Source organism: Zootoca vivipara, chromosome 14 (genome assembly GCF_963506605.1).
Source record: "Zootoca vivipara chromosome 14, rZooViv1.1, whole genome shotgun sequence".
NCBI lineage: Eukaryota > Metazoa > Chordata > Lepidosauria > Squamata > Lacertidae > Zootoca > Zootoca vivipara.
This window is the reverse complement of record NC_083289.1, coordinates 50,611,505-50,632,660: the sequence shown is the minus strand read 5'-3', so window position 1 is coordinate 50,632,660 and position 21,156 is coordinate 50,611,505. Positions and strand designations below refer to the sequence as shown.

Here is a 21,156-nt window from a genome sequence, read left to right as displayed (position 1 = left end):
CAGTCAGTGCAGCCAGTGGCCAGCACTGATATGGTAGGAGTTGTAGTCCAACTTCTGGGGCACACCATGTTTCCTTCCCCTGAGCCAGGATGTCTTCTCAGTTCATCCAGAATTATGGAGGTGCCCTTGGCAGTGCCCTCTTTTCACAGTGTATCCATGCTCAAGAATAATCTATAATGGTGTAGGTTTCATAGTAGATGGATTTGGGGATCCTTGGAAGACAAATTCATTCGGGTTGGGTTCTCTGAAGATGGGAGGGAGGGGGAGAGAGAGAGAGAGAGAGAGAGAGAGAATGCATTAAAAGTGCTAGGGACACAAAGCAAGCTCATTGACCAGCCACAGTCCAGCACATAATTTATTCAGATTTATAGGTCTTCCTATACCAAAGACCCATAGGGCTTAAGAGCAGTTGACTGGGCATACAGATGAACTAGTACTTGTGTTTTTCTCTCTCTCCAAACAAATCCTGATTTATATATAAAACTGAACCAGTGCTCTGGTTTGTTTCCTTCTGACTTGAGCAAGGAAGGAGTAGGGTGAACAAGCTTGTTCCTTCAGAGTTACCCATAGTTTGGCTTACCATGCCACTCTAGTTTTGACAGTCAACCCTTCTAGTTTCTCCACGCTGAGCATGTGCTGTACCATCAACCTGTGGTTCCCTCCCAAATCCTTTGGCACCTTGCAACCAGCATTCAACCTACTGAAGCAAAGACTGCATGGAATTCCCCTGGAAACTTATTTATATCACCGGAATAGCACTGCACTCAGGCTAACGGCCAATTGCTGCCTTATTTGGGGTATAACCAGGATACTGGAGAAGGAACTTGATCCTAACTTAGATTATTGAAGTGGACAAGAATGGAAAAGCTAGCAGATTCTGTCTCTTGCAGAGATGGAGATGGCTCCACATCAGAAATAGTTCATTCCCATGTTTGTGACCATGATGGCCAGATTAATGTTTCAAAAAAGACAAACACTCAGTACTTTGCTGCCTGAAATAAAGGATGATCATCGACATTCAGGGAGTTTTTATTTTCTGTAAGGGGCATGAAATAAGACTAGCATAGGAGCACCAAGTAAATTAGATGAATGTCGGGTGTGGGTTTCTTGCTTCTTAATAAACTGTTGTGATTGTTGGATATATGCTTTTTATCTTAACTCCTGAACATTTCAAGTGTGTGTGTGTGTATCTCAGGAGGCCAACCTCCTGGAAAAAAACAGATTCACAGCTCAGAGCAGAGCAGTATGGTTGAGTTCTTGCCTTCGAGCTAAAATGCTCTCTGAGGGCCATTGAGGTGCCTTCAAATGCTGCATTTTTCTGCCTTCAGAGCCTGCTTTTTGGGATAATTTTAATTTCAATTACATCTGTTGCAGGAAAACCCTTCAAGGGATTTGAAGCACTATTCATAGCTGAAATTCTTTTTTCCTATTTTCCACAGTCTCTCTTTAGAAAGGGGTGGGTGGGGGAAGCGGTTTGTATTCTTTAGCGGTGTTGTCTGATTCATGGCACAATTTGAACCACAGATCTGCAGTAACTGGCCAAGCAATACGCCTTCAGCTCAGCCCTGAAACAGAGAAAATGCTAGTGAAGGAGAAAGCACACTTGAACATGTGTAGAGTGCCTGTTCTCTCTGAATAATAACCCCAGCCTGCCTGCCTATATCTTCAACTGGGGCATGGCTACCAGTCAGTGGAGAGGAGACATGGTTTCCATTGAAGCTTAGAGTTAAAAATAAAATGCCAATACCACAATAACTTCATTCAAATATGTGGTTTGACACTTGGAATATTGTGCACAGTCCTGGTCACTTAATCTTTAGAAGGATATGAGAAAAGGGCAAAATGTTCAGCAGGTTGGATAAGTTTCCTATGAGGAAAAGTTACAACATTTTAGGCTTTTTTTTGTTCAGAAAAATAGTGAGTTGGTGGGGGGCGGGGCTGATAAAAGTGAGAAATCACGCATTGTGTGTGTGTGTGTGTGTGTGTGTGTGTGTGTGTGTGTGAATGTGAATGATAGGTCCTTTTTTGCCTTCTCTCTTAATTCTAGAAACAGGGGCATCTGCTGGTGCTGAATGTTGGAAGATTCAGAGCATATCAAAGGAAGTACTTCTTCACAGAACACAGTCAAACTATGGGTTTTGATTCCACAAGATGCAGTGATGGCCACCCACTTAAATGGCTTTAAAGGGGGATTAGGCAGATTCATAGAGGACAAGGCCCAGTGTGCACCTACCGCCAAGATCAGAGGCATGTGGCCCTGAATGCCAGTTGCCCTCATGCCCTGCTTGCTGGCTTCCTGGCATCTGGTCGGCCACTGTAGAAAAAGGATGCTGAAATATATGGGCCCTTGGCCTGATCCAGCTGGGTTTGCTTTATGTTCTTATGAGCTCTACGTAGGTTTAGAATCTCCAGCACTGAAGGATGGGTGAGTTGGGGGTGTGTGTGTTTCTTCCAAGATACAGATATAATGCAAACAGGTCCTTGAGAAACTGGCTCCTGATTGTGATCAATTTTGTAGTGAATGGGGTGAAAGAAACACATTATTTTCTTCTGTTAAGTGCTAAAAATATAAATAATCTACAATGTAGCAATTCTGATGACTGGCTTCTCATAAGGTGTCAGCAATAAAATCTTACTTGTCTCCCAGGAAGCTTACTTAATCCGACTTGCTGACAAACAGGCTTTGCTGATTTAAATAAGCATTATGAATACTATTTTCAAAGACATTTTTTTTAAAAAAACCAACTTTACTAGACAGAACAATCAAACAAGTTCTTAAAATCACAAAATGAAAGGCTTTTGGTTATTGCTTCATTATCCTGTATAAAGGCTATTATTATAATCATCACCATCACCAACAAACAGCCCATCTCCCAGCATATAAGAAGCATTTGTTGACAGAAATCAAAATCCAAAGATTTTAATTGTTGTTAACTATCCTAGGGAAGGAACCAATGACTTGCTCAATTCATTGTGACTCTTGGGCAGGAGTGGGAAGATGTGGAACTCCAAATGCTGTTGGACTCACTCTTATTCGCTCTAGCCCAGCATGCCCATGGGTCAGTCCATGCCTATTGGGAGTCCAGTAAAATCTGGAGGGTCACAGGTTTCCAATCCCTGCACATGAGAAACGAGCATCCTCTTGGGTAGGATTTCGACAGGAGGGGAACCACCATTCTTCCTTCTTGCCTATTCAATAAATAGGAGATGGCCGGAGGCTGAAATTTTTCCTTGGCTATATGTGATGTTTACTGCAGTGTTCAGCATTTCCCTCAGTTATTATGAGGCTTATTTGTGGCACAGGTATGAAAATCAAAGGTTCCAATTTGTCTCTTTCCCCCCTTAGATTAAAGATTGAAGAACTGGAGACTGAACGAAGCCAGTTGAAAGAGGAGAACAGAAACCTGGAGATGAAGATGGAACAGATTACTCTTCAGGTAATAGCGTTAGGAAAATTGTCATGGTCTGGCTTACATCCCTTGGAATGGTGGCTGGGGGTGGTATCTGGTATTTCTGCCCTTCCTCAGCCGGGAACAATGTTTCAGAAGCTGAACCCATCCTGCACTCTCAGCTTCTCATAATGATTTCATACTAGGGTATTCCTCATAATATTTTGCACACTCCCAGGAAAGACCCTAGAGTATTTTCTATTACTGTATCTGGATAACTGGATAATGTTTTGTTCAGAGGCCTGGAATGCTTAGAAATAAGAATCTGAGTGCAGACTAATACAGTAATCAGATGTAGAGTTTAATATTACAATTAATTCCTTGAATGCAGGCATAAGCAAAGCCCTATTTTTCCATACATCCACAGCTTCACATTGAGAGTTTGAGGTGCCCTCAGATATGGAGCATCTATTCTGGCTATTATTTCTTGTCTCTACTAACAGATCTCCATGGATGTATCCAGTCTTTTTTGACATGGCTTGTTGGCCATTGTAGCCACCTGGAGGAGTGAGTTCTATAGCTTGTAAGAAGTACCACTTTTTCCATTGTCTCTGATCTGCTGCAGTTATATGGCTATTTCCAAATTTTTCTGCTCTGAAAGAGTGACTACATTTCTTTCTGCATACTCTCTCCATGTCAGTTATGGTTTTATAAATCTCTTTCACATTCCTGCATTGTTTTCCAGCTGGGGGAAAAATCTATTCAAAAGGAGTGAGGTCCTGCTGTTGATAATCCCCTTTGTGCTTTCCTGTACTACATACATACATACATACATACATACATACATACATACATACATACATACATACATACTTATGAATGTACATACATGTTTATTATGAGGCTCAACTAGAGTTGAACAAGTGTCCTAAATATGGATGCACCATCAATGATGGAAATACCCAGCTATAACCTCTTATAGAGTTAATGGATTTTGAGCAGCAAAATTTGCTTTCTGTAACTGTCGGGTCCAAACTCGACCATGTGTTGCTGTCCCCTCCATCTCGTTCATGAAAGTGTTATGGCAGGCATCCCCAAACTTCAGCCCTCCAGATGTTTTGGACTACAATTCCCATCATCCCTGATCACTGGTCCTCTTAGCTAGGAATCATGGGAGTTGTAGGCCAAAACATCTGGAGGGCCGCAGTTTGGGGATGCCTGTGTTATGGTGTAATTTAAGACTGCATAGGATTATGTCCAGAATCTGGTTCTGTGGCTGTCACCCCAGAGAAGAAGGAGGGAGCAGTTCCTTGTGTAAAGTGGTTCCCCACCCCAAACTCGTTCCTGTCCTCAGTAGGCCCATGAGGTAGGTCACTGTTGTTCCCATTTTGCAGGTGGGGAACTGAGTCTAAGAAGACAAGTGACTCGCTCACGGCCACCTAGTGAGTCCATGGCTGAGCTGGAGCTTGAACCCTGGTGTCTCCCAGGTCCAAGTGCAACTCTCTGTCCACTGGAGCGAATGGACTTCTACTGCTGATATTGATCCCGTTACTAATGTGCAAACCTGTGTTTTGTGCAAGCCTGATGCGTCTCTTGGCTTCTTCTATGTCACTGAGGACAGCTTCCAAGATTTCCTTCTATAACTATATTCTGTTCACTGGCCAGGCTTATTTGGGAAGAACTCAGATGCTGCCACATGTGGGTTGATAGCAAAATAAAGATGATTGTTTTGCTTGTATTTGAAGTGACACCAACACATATCCTAATGCATGGATCTTTCATCTCTTCTTTCCTTCTTGAAACTGACAAGGATTTTTAAGTGAAAGTCAGCAGAGAGGTAGACACAAATTTGATGCAGATGACCTTGTAGTATTGTGACACAAATACTTTGCAAGCGGTGGGATGGGGTGGGGGAGCCTTTTTGCACACTCTTGCTTTGGAATCCTTACATCCACCCCAACTATCTCATTTTATGAAGGCGCCACTTACTTTCTCCCTTCTAAAACAGTGACCTGTGTGGTGGTGGTGGTGGTGGAATAATTCTTCTCAGAACATAGATAAACAATAACCAGCAGTTCATTTTGAAATCTGGTTTTTTTTCTAAAAAAATACTTGCTCTTTGTGAAGAATAGAGAGCAGAAATTGTTGTAGCAATAAAAGATAATGTGTGTTTTGCTTCCCTACTACCCCCCCACCCTTTCCTGTTAATAGCAACTTCTAAGGTGTTTCTTGTTTGAGGGCAACTCATGAGACTCTGAGGTTTTTTCTTCTTAAAGTGAAGATGGGGTTGTTGTCTTTGCCTTTCTTCCTTCTCTTAGATGCAGCAACCACAAATTTGTTGTGGTGTTCTGTTCAAATTTCCATCCCTTCCACTACCCCCATTGCCGTGTACATTGTTTTGTGGTTGTGATGTTTTTGTTTTTCTTCTCTTAAACAACCACACACACACACACAAAATTCTGTTACTCAGATTTCAGGCAGACCATTGATTTTATCTTGACACCTATTAGAGGGGAATCAGTTCTCTCTTTTATTATCAGTCTTGAAGATTGGGATGTGCAGGGGCGGTGGCAGTGGGGAGAGCAGGGAGTGATGGGTTTGATAAAACAGGGAGATGAGAGGTACTGAACGCCTTCGCCAAGCCATGTTTGGTGTGAAGCCTGTCATCCAGCTCTCCTTTAATTGGGTTGCTGTCGTCAAAAGTTGATGAAAATGTTGGGTTTGTTGTTTGGATGCCCTAGTCTCCAAGGAGTGCTTATAACAGCTTTGGTTCTCCAGCAGGTTACAAGCTCATTTGTCTCATATTTCATGTGATTTCCTTGTCTGCAGATAGCTGTCAGTTCACAGCTCTGGGGCAGCATAGTCTAGTCCTCAGCTATTCTCTGTTTGCGTTTGGGAAGTTTGGCAAGGCCTTCTCTTTTCACAGTCTGTGCCTTTAGATCAGTCCTTAATATCCTGCAAGCAATTAGCGTCCCAGGTCTGTCTCCAGCAGGAATGATTGAAATCTTTCTGCTCCCATTTTGCTAATTTTCCCATCCTTTTACACTCTTCCAATAAAAGGAAGATGTTCTTCCCTGATCAAGCCACACTGGAAACGGGACTAAAGCATTGAAAAGGATTGCCAAAGAAGATTTCAAGTGTTCTTTAGCTTAAGAAGGGCTGACACTATCCTATGAAAGTGCTCAGGTAGCTCATAAAGATAAAGGGTAAAGGGACCCCTGACCTTTAGGTCCAGTTGTGACCGACTCTGGGGTTGCGGTGTTCATCTCGCGTTATTCTCGGTGGTGGCGCCTACCCTGTGGAACGCCCTCCCAACAGATGTCAAAAAGGAAAACAACTACCAGACTTTTAGGAGACATCTGAAGGCAGCCCTGTTCAGGGAGGCTTTTAATGTTTAGTAGATTATTGCAGATTGCAGGTCCAGTTGTGACTGAAGCAGGCTGCCTAGGATGGTCATCATCATCATCACCATCATTTTATTTGTATGCTGCCTTTTCATAGTTAAAACAATGCTCAAGGCGGCTTGCAAAATGACAAGATTTACATAATTACCAACATAACAAAAGTCATAAGCAATAAATAAAACACAACAATTTCCGCATGAATCATAAAATCTAAAACTAAGAATACAGCATTAATATCAACCACAATTTAAAATGGCATAGATTTTTAAAAAGCAATTTAAAAACAAAAACAGAGCCCTCTCTGCCCAGCAGCAGCAGTAGTCCTTTATGGAGCCTGTCAGGCCCCGCTCCAAGCCAGGTGGAGAGAAGAAGGGCAGGACCCTTCAGGCTCCCAGCAGATTAGTCCTGGGCAGCAGCAGCAGGTGGTACCAAATGGTACTATTAAGCATTTGGGGTTGCTCTTAGTAATCCCACTATGGTTTTGCTGCAGATGTGCATGCCTTCTGGGCAGGTGCAACTGATACCACGTATGAAGGTAGCCCTGCAACTTAGCCTCCAACTCTGCTGCCACCTCCTCTAGTTCACCCCACCCCCTCACTTGTCAAAACCCCCTCATCCTGAGAAGGCGCTCTGTTCTGCAGGAGAGCCAGCAGATCTGCTTCTGCTCTGGCATTGAGAGTCTCAAGAGAAAGAACTTTCTCCTCCATCCCTGGATGCCCACCTTCCATCCATTTCTTCCTCCTCCTTCCTCTTCTTGGCAGTCCGGGGCTGCCAAAGCATACCAGATCTTGATGGAGCTGAAGGCCCATGATAAGAGCTGGTATGATCAGCATCCAGGTGATACTGTTCCCCAGATCTTCTACTGACCATACACCAACGTCTTCATAGAAATATAAACAGCATTGAGGACAAAATCAGACTATTGCACCCCACAGATCAACTGCAAGGAAGCTAAGGCACAGTCACCCATCAGACTCTTTGGAATTGACCCTATAAAGTTGGACTAAAACCACTGTAACATAGTTCCCCAACCTACAAGGTTTAATCAGAAGGTTATTGTGGGTAATGGTATCCAGAGCCATTGAGAGCTCTAGGAGAATCAGTAAGCTCCCATCCCCCCTGTCATTCTCCCTCCCCCTAAGAAAGTGATCAGGGTGACCGAGGCCAATTCTGTCCTCCAAGTGGGCCTGAACCCTGACTGTAATGGGTCAAGATAATTGGCTTCACCCAAGACCATCTGCAGCAGGTGACCAACACCGTCTTAGTCACCCTGCCCAGAAAATGTGCATTGGTGACCAGGCAGTAGTTGGCATCAATGTGTGGTTCTAGGTGAGTTTTCTTCAGGTATAGCCTCACCACTTCCTCTTTGGGGCAGCAGGGACTATCACATCATGCAACAAAGTGTTTACCATGCCCTGGATCCACCCATAAGCCTGAATTTGTGGGGCCACCTATAAATAAGCCTGGTAAATTCATTTGGCTGTTAGGTGAAGCAGTAAATTAGCACTGCTTCAAATTCATTCCGTAATATGGTGTTTTATTTATTTATTTAGTACAACTAATTAAATCAGAAATTTTCTAGTTATCTTTTTACTGTGTGGTTACAGTCTTCTATCGCATAAACACACTAATGCTGTAGAGAGGGGTTTGTCCAGCAAAGGTGATACAGAGAGTAAGAGGAGATGATGGTGATAATGAGGATGATTCGTAACAGCACAGGATTGGCTGTACAGATACAGAATGGAAAGAAGAAACAGCTTGTGCCTTGAGGGCTTGCTGTCTCATTTGCTCCAGAGGAACCTAATTGAAGATCCAAGTTCACTTCCAAATGAAATAAAGCCTGAATTCCCCATAGGCACCAGCAGGCTTTATCACAGAAGCATATCTCATCGCCTTTCCACGTACTAAATATCTATTTAATTCTTGTCTCACCTGTGACATCACACCACACACAGCTGGGAATCAGTGGAGGGACTTGCAATTCTAAAAATATCCCAGACACCAGAGAGTGGAACTGCACTGCTTTGGAATATGTGCGGTGGAAAACATTGCATTAATCCCTGGAGTTGGATGCTGCAGTTATGGCAAATGGATGGAGCTTGTGGGGTGTTGCATATTCTCATTGGCCACTACTTGTGACCAAAAAAGAAAGAAAGAAAGAAAGAAAGAAAGAAAGAAAGAAAGAAAGAAAGAAAGAAAGAAAGAAATGTACAATCTTGGCTGTAGGTAGCAGATTTTGAAATATTAAAAGGCAGCAGATTGTCAATTATTTTGCTATATTTTTACTGTTTGGATTATCTCCCTCAGGCACTAAAATATAGTGGGCTGCCTCTTCCCACGTGTTTTGACTTGACCTACAGCTTGTTAACTAGTGTGTGTTTGCCATGAAATTACAAGCCCACAAGGGTTCAGCATGAGTTATTTGAATGCTGCTGTGCTGTTTTACTTTTTTTAAAAAAACCAACAACTCACTTTTATTTGTTGTGTGTGAAAGTCCTACAAGTCTAGACATATCTGTGGTTCTGCAATACAGATATTCTCTTATGAAAATAAATCGCATGGATTACAGAAATGTATTAGGTTCATGTAAATTATATAGATGCACAATTTGGGACAAGTTAGGTTGGATGTTTGTGTTTGTGTGTGTTTCTGTCTCTTTGTGTAATGAGTACAATACAGTCATACCTTGGTTTAAGTACGCTTCGGTTTGAGTACTTTCAGTTTAAGTACTCCACGGACCCGTCTGGAACGGATTAATCCACTTTCCATTACTTTCAATGGGAAAGTTCGCTTCAGGTTAAGTACGCTTCAGGTTAGGTACAGACTTCTGGAACCAACTGTGTACTTAAACCGAGGTACCACTGTACATAGTAAAAGGAGAATAGTTATGGAATTGCCTGCTGAAAATTAAAAGAAGGCAGTATATGCAGCAGGTTGTTTCTGTTGTACATGTGATTCAGGCATATGCCATGTTTGGAGACATCTTTGTCTGCCATCGGGCCTAGTGCCTGAAGCCAGCTCCCCATAGAACACATCCTTGGGGATACTGCCATTTTCCAGTCGGTGGACATTGCCAAGCCAGTGGAGACGCTGTTTAGACAGGAGTGTGCACATGCAGGGAATGTGGGCTTGGGAGAGCACCTCTTTGAGGTTCTCTCCTGCCATGTGATGCCAAAATTCTCCAGACATCGCTTCTGGTGGTTCTAAGTTGCCCACGACTCACTTCCATAAAGCAGCATGCTCAATACACAAGCCTGGCAGACCTCCATCTTGGTATTGGACATTCACACCATATTCTCCCACACCCTTTTGGAAAAGCTAGCCATTGCTGTAGCTGCCATGCAAATACACTCGTTCAGCTCAGCATTGATGGAGAGGTTGCTGGTTATGGTGGAACCCAGGTAGACAAAGTCGCTTACCACCTCAGGTGTGTAGTCACCAATGCTGATCCATGGAGTACTGGCGACGTCCTGATCCAGGATGTTGATCTTTGTCAGGGTGATGGTGAAGCCAAACTCCCTGCAGGCAAAAACACAAAACAGTTGCTGACCCCTGCTGTAGAGCTTCCTTTGAGTGTGTTGTCAAGGCTGCATCAACTGCAAACAACATCTCTAGGTTAAAGACCCTTGATTGATACTTGGAAATCCAGTACTGGCATTGCAACAACCAGCATTACATTGCAAACACTTTTATTTTCTTCCTACTTTACTCAAAACTTGGTATTAGCAAGTGATGAAATTGAGATATTGATGACTGTGTGCAGCAGACTGTATAACACCTGACATTTGTTCATACTCTTGCCTTGTGTGGGGACAGGTTGAATTATGGCTGGAGGCGCCATCCACCTCCACAGCCTTTCTCTCCTGCTAACCCCCTTGGCTCTTGACACCTAGCTGCAGGCGGCATTGATTTTCCTTCACTCCTATAAAAGTCTGTAGCATGGATATTACTCACTGTTCAGATCTTTACTGCTAATAAAAACCTCAGGTTACAGGAAGACGGGAAGAGTCAAGAATTGCCAGGTGATGGTGCCCCTGTGCACCCTAAATCTTTGATAGTTTTGAGGGAATAAGACTGGGTATGTGTGGCTAGAATGATGGACAGAAATAGGTCCTAGTATTATTTAAAATTGTTCCTTTGTCTCCCGGCTTCAGTGCCAGATAGAGGATAGCCTGTGGTGACTGCTTTGCAATTGGCTCTTTGGGCGGGCACCAGTTATTCCAAAAAGTGGCTTAGTTTTAAATCACTTTCAAGGCAGAGGCCTCTTCTTCTGCAACAACCCCCTCCCTTCCAGGTCCTTGAAAGAGCTAGCAACTTGAAGCCAGGAAATAGAGGATTGATCAAATCAGTGCTGCTTGGTGAAGTGGGAGGAAAGACTTCTGAAGAGTTCTCAATTAGCATTTATTTCTGCAAGGAGTCCTGTGTTTACAGGCAGTGGGGTGGCTGGTGAAGTGTTCCTTATGCAAATACAATTCTCCTGCCTTTCCTTCTTCAGAGTTGTAGGGGAATATATATATATATATATATATATATATATATATATATATATATATATATATATTCTTCAAGTTCTGTGGCTGCTTCAAGGAAGATTTATTTAAAATCAGCTGTGCTGTGACTTAATTGGATCCATATGCTTAGAGAGGGAGCTTCCACTAGTTAGGGCCACTTCTAATTTGTTCACAGCTGGTTGGTGGAGGGAAAATTCTGGTTGCCGCTCAGAGGGGGGCGGGGACAACAACATCTCTTAATCTTTAAGGCTCATAAGGCTTCAAGCAAGGGAAGCAGCAGTGTGATGTTTATCAGCATTTCCAGATGCCTTGCAGTGATGGTTTTATTTCTGCTTGAGAAGTATTAGCAGAAGGGTGTATTAGTAAACGTGGATAGTTAAGTGAAGCTATACTTTCCCAGAAGAGGACCAAAGCTGGTAAGACATTTCTCTAGCTGGTAGGCTTCCTCCTGTCACCCACCCTTAAACCCACCTACATAGCCCTGAAGACCTCTGGTCTGTACTGGTCCTGAGTAGCTCTCCACAACGAAGCACCCAGCTCATTTCCTGGTATTGGAGGGGTGATGGAGTGAATCTAGGCATCTTTGCCAACCTGCTGCCCCCCAGAGGTGTTGGACTGCAACTCCAACTGGTGCCAGGTTAGTAAAGCCTGGTGTAGGTGCAGATACTCTTTAGGGGAATCCATAACAGAGCCTTCTGCATACAACCCGAATTTCCCTCTCTCTACACAGCTTCTCCCTTAATCCAGTCTTTGATAACTTATTTAGAGGTTAGGACCTGGTGCAAATGTGAAATTACTTGACAGATTCACTGTTAGACAGTAAGCAGGATTGACAAGCACATGCATCCATTTACACTGCCAGAAAAACAAGGTGAGAAGCCATCTTGTCAAGGTGCCCTTCTGTTAAGCCATTTAGGACTCCCTTCAATCCCCTTCAGTCTCCCCCTCCTTGCCCCTTTTCACAGACTTCTTTTTCACAGCTTGGACTCCACAGCACTGACCAGCCTGTTACCAGAACTTCAGTCACTTAGGAATGAAGGCAAGCTGCATGCTAACCTGGCAGTTTAAGAATTCGTATGTGAATTTTGTACAGTGTGAGTCAGCAGACTGTTGGGGCGGAAACACCTCTGCTTGAAGAACCACGTAGGTTGATTAGGATTAATTACAAATTATCAGGAGCTGAAAATACACAGCAGGGGACTCGGTATGATTGTCATTAAAGAAGGAAATATGCACATGGGAACAAGCCTGTGTGCGTGTGTGTATGATAATTTCAGTACTACTTTTGAAAGTCGGAATATAAATGTTTTAAAAGTAAACAAAACTGGTTGTGTTCCCCCCTCCCCTCTCCCCAAACACGTACAATAGAATAATCGGACTTGTAAATAGCCACTCACCTGTTTTCCTGTTCCAATTAAGGCAACCAAGCAAGGAAGTCTTTGCGAATTGGAAGGGAGATGTGTTTTCTTGTACCACTTCTTAAAAAGAAAACAAAAGAAAACTGTTGGTGTGCCACGAAAGGAAAACTTAAATATTTGTGAGCAGACAAACTAGTGAAATTTCCTGTGGAGTAGTAACATTTGTTTGCCAGTGTGGTGTTTGTTCTAGAATGGGGAGACCCAGGTTCAAATTCCTCCTTTCTTTCCAGATGTGCTTGGGCCAGTCAATATACCTCAGCCTAACCACATAGGAAAGTTTATCTGTAAAATCTCTAATATGGAACACCTTGGTTCCTATGCATTAAATCATTTTTCTCCATGTTAAATAACACTTGCCCTGTTTATACTCACAGCATTCCTGTGAGGTGGGCTGTGCTGAGAAGTAGTGACTATCACAAGGTCAGCCAGTGAGCGTCATGACTGAGCAGAGATTTGAGCCCAAGTGTTGCCTGGCACTCTTCTGCCACTAACTACCACACCACTCTTGTTCTCTTGGGCATGGAGTTTTATATTTGTAGAGCACATGTCTTAACAACACGCACTGACTTAAGAAGGAGTGAATATGTCTTATATTAAATCTACAAAGTTCCCAGATTCACGGCTCATGAGGGAAGCTGCTTTAGCATCTTTCTGTAGCTCTCTTCAATGCTGGTTAATATTCACCGTATGCCTTAGAAAGCACTGCTAATAACAAGGCCAGTGGAAGTGATGATATTCCAGCTGAACTATTTAAAATTTTAAAAGATGATGCCGTTAAGGTGCTACACCCAATATGCCAACAAGTTTGGAAAACTCAGCAATGGCCAGAGGATTGGAGAAGATCAGTCTACATCCCAATTCCAAAGAAGGGCAATGCCAAAGAATGCTCCAACTACCGCACAATTGCGCTCATTTCACACGCTAGCAAGGTTATGCTTAAAATTCTACAAGGCAGGCTTAGGCAGTATGTGGACCGAGAACTCCCAGAAGTGCAAGCTGGATTTCGAAAGGGCAGAGGAACCAGAGACCAAATAGCAAACATGCGCTGGATTATGGAGAAAGCTAGAGAGTTCCAGAAAAACGTCTACTTCTGCTTCATTGACTATGCAAAAGCCTTTGACTGTGTCGACCACAGCAAACTATGGCAAGTTCTTAAAGAAATGGGAGTGCCTGATCACCTCATCTGTCTCCTGAGAAATCTCTATGTGGGAGAAGAAGCTACAGTTAGAACTGGATACGGAACAACTGATTGGTTCAAAATTGGGAAAGGAGTACGACAAGGTTGTATATTGTCTCCCTGCTTATTTAACTTATATGCAGAATTCATCATGCGAAAGGCTGGACTAGATGAATCCCAAGCCGGAATTAAGATTGCCGGAAGAAATATCAACAACCTCAGATATGCAGATGACACAACCTTGATGGCAGAAAGCGAGGAGGAATTAAATAACCTTTTAATGAGGGTGAAAGAGGAGAGCGCAAATTATGGTCTGAAGCTCAACATCAAAAAAACCAAGATCATGGCCACTGGTCCCATCACCTCCTGGCAAATAGAAGGGGAAGAAATGGAGGCAGTGAGAGATTTTACCTTCTTGGGCTCCTTGATCACTGCAGATGGTGACAGCAGTCACGAAATTAAAAGACGCCTGCTTCTTGGGAGAAAAGCAATGACAAACCTAGACAGCATCTTAAAAAGCAGAGACATCACCTTGCCAACAAAGGTCCGTATAGTTAAAGCTATGGTTTTCCCAGTAGTGATGTATGGAAGTGAGAGCTGGACCATAAAGAAGGCTGATCGCCGAAGAATTGATGCTTTTGAATTATGGTGCTGGAGGAGACTCTTGAGAGTCCCATGGACTGCAAGAAGATCAAACCTATCCATTCTTAGGGAAATCAGCCCTGAGTGCTCCCTGGAAGGACAGATCGTGAAGCTGAGGCTCCAATACTTTGGCCACCTCATGAGAAGAGAAGAATCCTTGGAAAAGACCCTGATGTTGGGAAAGATTGAGGGCACTAGGAGAAGGGGACGTCAGAGGACAAGATGGTTGGACAGTGTTCTCGAAGCTACCAACATGAGTTTGACCAAACTGCGGGAGGCAGTGGAAGACAGGAGTGCCTGGCGTGCTATGGTCCATGGGGTCACGAAGAGTCGGACACGACTAAACGACTAAACAACAACAACATTTCACATGATGTTGCCAAAATGCACACAAATTTAAAGCCTCCTACTTCAACCAAATGATATATGATGAATCCCTATCACAGGAGTAGATTGACCGGGGGGGGGGGTCTGTTTTCTGGGAGAGAAGATAAACTCTCCTTGGCTGGGGATGCTCTTGATATCTGCATTTTCTACACCAGGGGTCCTCAAACTTTGTAAATGGGGCCAGTTCACTGTCCCTCAGACACTGTTGGGGGCCGGACTATTGTTTTTTTGGGGGAAGGGCACCTTCATTATACACCTTTAGGTGCCAGGCAAAAATATTCCATTTTAGCCTGATTTGATTGACATTCTATGCCCTTTTTAAATGTGGTTCTTTTTTGGGGGGGGAGATGTTACTGGGTTGTTGTTTTTATTTTGATTAGATAGATAGATAGATAGATAGATAGAGGTTTTAGATATAAATTTTGTTCTGTCAACCGCCCTGAGACCTCCGAGTATAGGGTGGTATATAAATTCAGTTAATAATAATTAATAATAATAATTATAATAACAATGACAGTGGCAGTCCCAAATTCAACCCCTGGCATCCCCAGGTGGCGTTGGGAGAGCCCCCTGCATGAAACCCTGGAGTGCTGCTGCCAGCCAGGGTAGGCAATACTGAGCAATGGTCTGGCTCGGTATAAGGCAGGTCCCCGTGCCTCTTTCTCCTCTTCCTCCTCCTCCTCCTCCTCCTCCTCCTCCTCCTCCTCCTCCTCCTCCTCCTCCTCCTGCTGCTGCTGCTCACCGGTCTGTTGCAAGAGCTAGATGCTTGTCGGGAGAGGCTGCCCATTCTCCAGCCTATGCGGGGAGGCAAGCACTCTTGAGCTGCCATGGCAACCCAGGCGCCACGTGGCCCCTCCTCTCCTCAGGAGGCGTCCACAGGCCGAGGGGGCTCCGAGGACTAAGCGGTGCGGCTGTGACAAGGTGGGTGAAATGGAGAGTCCAGAGCCAAAGGGTCCACGGTACCATAGGCCGGCTGGCGCCTCTGCCTTAGTGGGGAGCAGGCAACTACGGGAAGGCAGAGGGGTCAAGAGCAAAGTTCAGCGGAATGCTCGAAATGCAGGAGGAGGGAGGGAAAGACACCAAGGTGCCCCAACATGAAATGCGGCCGCAGAGAGTATGATTAGGCCGATTAGTTGTTGCCGAATGCTTTTGTTGCATTCAGTCAGAACGCTTCACCGCCACTTTGCTGCTTGCACCTGCCAGGCGGGCTGGATTCAAAACCGTGTTGGGCCGGATCTGACCCGCGGACCATAGTTGGAGGACCCCTGTACTACACCAAGCAGGTGGTTGGACTGCATGGCCTTCAAGGATGCTTCCAACTCAATAATTCTCTGAGGATCACCTTTATGGATTGGACTTCACTACTACTTGTCCCTCCCTGTTCTAACAGCAGCCTCGGTTCTGGCCTAAAAGTGCTTCTGGGTTACCTGGATCTTTAGAAGATACTCCACTTTCAGTGCAGCATTCTTCTGGCGTCTCAGATGCTGCTTCTGGGGCTGTCAGTAATGTGTCCAGATATCACTACCTGATGCAAGGTTGCCTAGCTACCTCCCAGGCTGTTTGCATGTTGCCATTGAAAGTTCCCCCCTTCACAGTGCTCAGGTGGATCCCTGCAGATTCTAGATCTTGGAGATCGGTAGAATAGAATCAGTGGTGTTGCATGATTCAGCTACATGTTAAAGTTATTTTTATATTTGTCTGCAGTCCCCTTTCCCCTCTCCCGCTACCACTCTCAGTCACTCAGAGCCTCAGGCAGAAGACAATCCAACCTTAGCTGCAAGGAGTAATCTAAGGTGAGGCAAGAATCTGCAGCCAGACAAGTGAGGGTTCATTTGCTGAAGAGAAAAACCTTTTGGCCCATTTTGGTGCATCGGCCACATGGATTTCAAAAGGCCTCTTAAGGGTGCTGGTGCAATCCTGGTGGGATTTGGGGGGGGGGGGTGTTTGAAGAAGAGGCTGAGCTGAAGCAACCGTGGGATAAGCTCTGAGGTTGCTGGGTACAGAAGTCTGCCCTCCTCATTCTTTGGAAGGATCATGGTCAGCTCTTTGCATGCTTCTCTTGCATCACTGTTCTAAGTTTTGTACCAAATTTGTATATATTTTACTGAATGACATTGTATACATTGCAGCAGCCTTTGGCTATAAGCAATAAACTTGATACCATACCGCTTCTCTAGAATTCTCTTCCCGAAAGGGTTGTGACCCCTGAATCCTTCCCGCACCTTGCCACTTTTGAGCAAAGAATAAGCAGAATAGTAATAGATGGGGACCTCCTCCTCCTCCTCCTCCTGATGTTAATTATGTCTGTGTACAAATTTCAGAAAGTAAGTTGTTGTCTAGACCTTAGAGGGTTTTTTTTCAGGCAGTGGGGAAAAATGGATTACGTGATGTTCTGAAGTGTGTTCATTCTATGGTAACTGCTGTTGCAATTTAATTGCTTGCTCTCATTTTACCCATATGAATTCTATTGTGATGTTGCAGAACACACAGAAAAGAAATTTGAAACCTTTGGTTGGAGAGGTAAAAATTCTGAATGGTTCTGTTTGCCCCATTTTCCTCTTAGGTTCAATGATTAGTTATTCCCCCATTCACAGAGAGAGAGAGAAAGGCATTGAGAGACGTGATAGGGCTCTCTGGACAGCCTTGGACTTTATTTTTGAGATTCTTTCATGTTACTAAAGCTTTTATTCCATTGCCCAATTGCTTCTGAGTTTTCAGTGGTGTAATTCAGAAGCAGATACTCTCTTTCTGGTATTTTGTTTTATTTCTCCCCCTATTATATATTACTTTCCTCTCCTAGATTTGTTGCCACGGCTTTCTGTAAATCGAGGTGTAGTGCAGCACTCTTTAGTTGTCTCAAGTCTCTGTTAAAGACAATCTATCCCCATTTAATATTGGATTTTGGTGAAGGTTTGCTTGCAAAGCATGATTTTTGACCCACAGCCTCCTAATGTGCCCAGCCTTATACCGTGAGAGAAGGATGTAGATTTACTACACCTAGAATGTGGCTGCAACTTACTGGTAGGATTTTCTCAAGGCTGTATTTTTTTTAAAAAAATAAATCTTTATTCAAATTTTTTTTTAAAAAAAAACCACCTACATAACTAAGGAAAACACATATATAGCTAAGGAAAACGAAAAAACCAAAAATAATAAGAATATACAAATTATATACATACACAATTAATTTAAAAAAAAAAAGAAAAAAGAAAAAACGCGGAAAAAAAAACAGAAAAAACAACAACACACAAACAATATTATCACAAATAAAGTGAAAAAGAAAAAATACAGATAAAAAATTACTTCCTGTTATTTACAGCACGCGTTTCTTTGTTTCCTCTCTTCTTCTTGCTGAACCTCTTAGTCTATTCCGCCGCCCATTTTCACTTTTTATTTAATTTCATTTCTTCTCTCCTTTTAAATTCTAATCTAGGCACTTCACTAGATTAATCTTTATATTTTCTCTTTCTAAATACTCTTGAACGTACTTCCATTCTTTCATTATCCTTTGTCTCGGAACGTGTCTGATTATTGCCGTTAATTTTGCCAATTTTAAATATTCAATTAGCTTCTCCCGCCATTCTTGTATCGTAGGTAAGCTAGCCCCTTTCCATTTTGAAGCGAGCAATACCCTTGCCGCTGCACAGGCGTACAGCAGGATATTCACTCTATCTTTTGGTAAGTCCAATGGAATCATGCTCAAGAGAAAGGTTTCAGGGGTCTTTTTAAATGTACATTTTAAAATCTTTTTTAGCGCTTCATATACTTGATTCCAAAATTCCGCCACTTTAGGACATGTCCACCAGCAATGATAGTAACTCCCAATTTTATCCTGACATTTCCAGCATTTCCCTTCCCCTGTTTTATAATATTTTGCGATCTTATCTGGGGTCATATGCCACCTATAGAACATTTTCAAGATATTCTCTTTAATTGAAGTACAAGCTGTAAATTTAGTGTCGAATTTCCACAATTTTTCCCATTGATTTGTCATAATCGGCCTGCCAATATCCGATGCCCATTTTATCATAGTATTTTTTGTAAGCTCATCTTTTAACTCCCAATCCAATAAAAATCTATAAACTTTTCCAAGTATTTTTTTCTCATTATCTAAAATAATTTCTTGTAATTTAGACTTTTCTTTGGAAAACCCAATTTCCCTATGTATCTTGAAAATGCTCTGTACCTGGCAATAATGTAACCAACTGGCACAATGTGTTTTAATTTCTTCATATGGTTTTAAGATGAGTTGGTCCTTGTCTTGTATCAGTAATTCTCGGTAAGTAGGCCATTTTTCTTTTATTGGGTATCTGCTCATCGCTGTCATTTCAGTGGGTGACGCCCACCAAGGGCTGTATGGCTCCAATAGCTGTTTAGATTTGAGCCAAATCTGGTACAGGGATTTCTTAATAACATGATCTTTAAATTCTCTTTGATTTCCTTTTTCCTCCAGCAAGAGGTAGGCATGCCAACCTCTTGTGTGTCTGAATCCCTCTAGTTCTAGCAATTCTCGGTTCTCTAAAGTCAGCCATTCTTTTATCCAGCACCATCCGGCTGCGGCGTAATATAGTTTTAAATCAGGGACCCCCCACCCTCCTCTTTCTCTAGCTTCTGTCAATAATTTGAACTGTATCCTGGGTTTTTTATTTGCCCAGATAAATTTACTTAGTATTCTTTTCCATTCATCAAATATTTCCGTTTTTCCTATTATGGGTATCATCTGGAAGAGGAAAATAATTTTGGGGAGAATCACCATTTTAATCGCTGCTATCTTTCCCGAAAGGGACAAAAGTAGTTTGTCCCATCTACCTAGATCTTCCTTTATTTCCTTCCATAGTTTTACATAGTTATTTTCAAATAGATTAATATTGTTTGGTGTTACTTCTATGCCTAGGTATTTTAATTTGTTTACGATTTGCCATTTTGCCAATTCTTCCAATTCCTTAATTTCTTTTCCTCTTATATTTTTAATCATAATTTTTTTTTTTTTTCGTTGACTTTAAATCCAGATACTCTCCCATAATTCTCCAAGTTTTGCTTTAGTTTAGGTACTGACTCTTTTGGGTCCTCCAACATAATTATAATGTCATCCGCGTAAGCCTTAATTTTTATTGTGTGCTGCCTAACTTTAATGCCCTTTACTTCCTCATCCTGTTTGATCTCATTTAACAGATATTCAATTGATATTATGAATAATAAAGGAGAGAGTGGGCAGCCTTGTCTTGACCCCTTACCAATATCGAACTTTTCTAGTATGTTTCCATTCACGATTAAATTTGCTGACTGATTCTTATAAATGGCTTTTATACTTTGTAAGAAATTGCCCTTAATACCCATCTTTTCCATAGCGCCTTTCATGAACTCCCATGATAAGCGATCAAAAGCTTTTTCAGCATCGAGAAAAATAAACGCCGCTTTCTTTCCCGGGTTCCAATCCAGGAATTCTATCATATCTAGAAATATCCGTATATTATTTGCAATTTTTCTTCCTGGCAGGAACCCTTGCTGGTTTTGATCAATTATTCTATTTAGTACCTTTTTCAGTCTTTCAGCCAGTATATTGGCATAGATCTTGTAATCGACGTTTAATAATGATATAGGCCTAAAATTTGCCACATGTATTTCTTCTTTCTTCTCTTTTGGTATTAAAGTTATGTATGCTTCCTGCCAGGATTGCGGTATATTGCCTTCAGTTAGTGCTTCATTTATCAATCTCCAGTATATCTCTATTAATTCTGACTGAAAGGTTTTATAATGCTGACTTCCCAGCCCGTCTGTGCCGGGGGATTTCCCTGATTTCAATTTAACGATTGCTGTTTGAATTTCTTGTTTTGTGATTTTCTTATTTAGGAATTCTCTCTCTTCCTCATTTATAACTTTCCCTTTATAGTTTCCTAAATATTTCTTTATCTCCCCTTTATCCTCTGACCCCCTCTCATATAAGTTTTTATAGAATTTTATCAAGCATCTATTTATGTCCTCCTTTTTTGTCCAATTTCTCCCTTTATCTTTAACACATGTTATAATTTTCTCATTTTGTTTTTTCTTCAATTGCCACGAGAGGAATTTGCCTGTTCTATTACCCCATTCAAAATTTCTTTGATTGAGCCATTTAATTCTATTTTCAATTTCCTGATTAACTACATTCTCCAATTCTTTCTGTAGAGTTTTTATTTGGTTCGCCACTTGTTCTTTTAATGGGTTTTTAACTTGTTCTCTTTCCTTTTC

The 21,156-nt window shown here is 42.4% G+C and overlaps 1 protein-coding gene across 1 annotated transcript in view; it reads left to right on the top strand.

The window, feature by feature from the left end:
- Nucleotides 1-21,156, top strand: part of MAD1L1 (mitotic arrest deficient 1 like 1) — a 492,750-nt gene that overhangs the window by 262,007 nt on the left and 209,587 nt on the right. Inside the window, exon 15 of the mRNA XM_035130662.2 lies at nt 3,347-3,437. Within this exon, the coding sequence (XP_034986553.2) occupies nt 3,347-3,437 (91 nt within the window). The remainder of the gene's footprint in view (nt 1-3,346; nt 3,438-21,156) is intronic.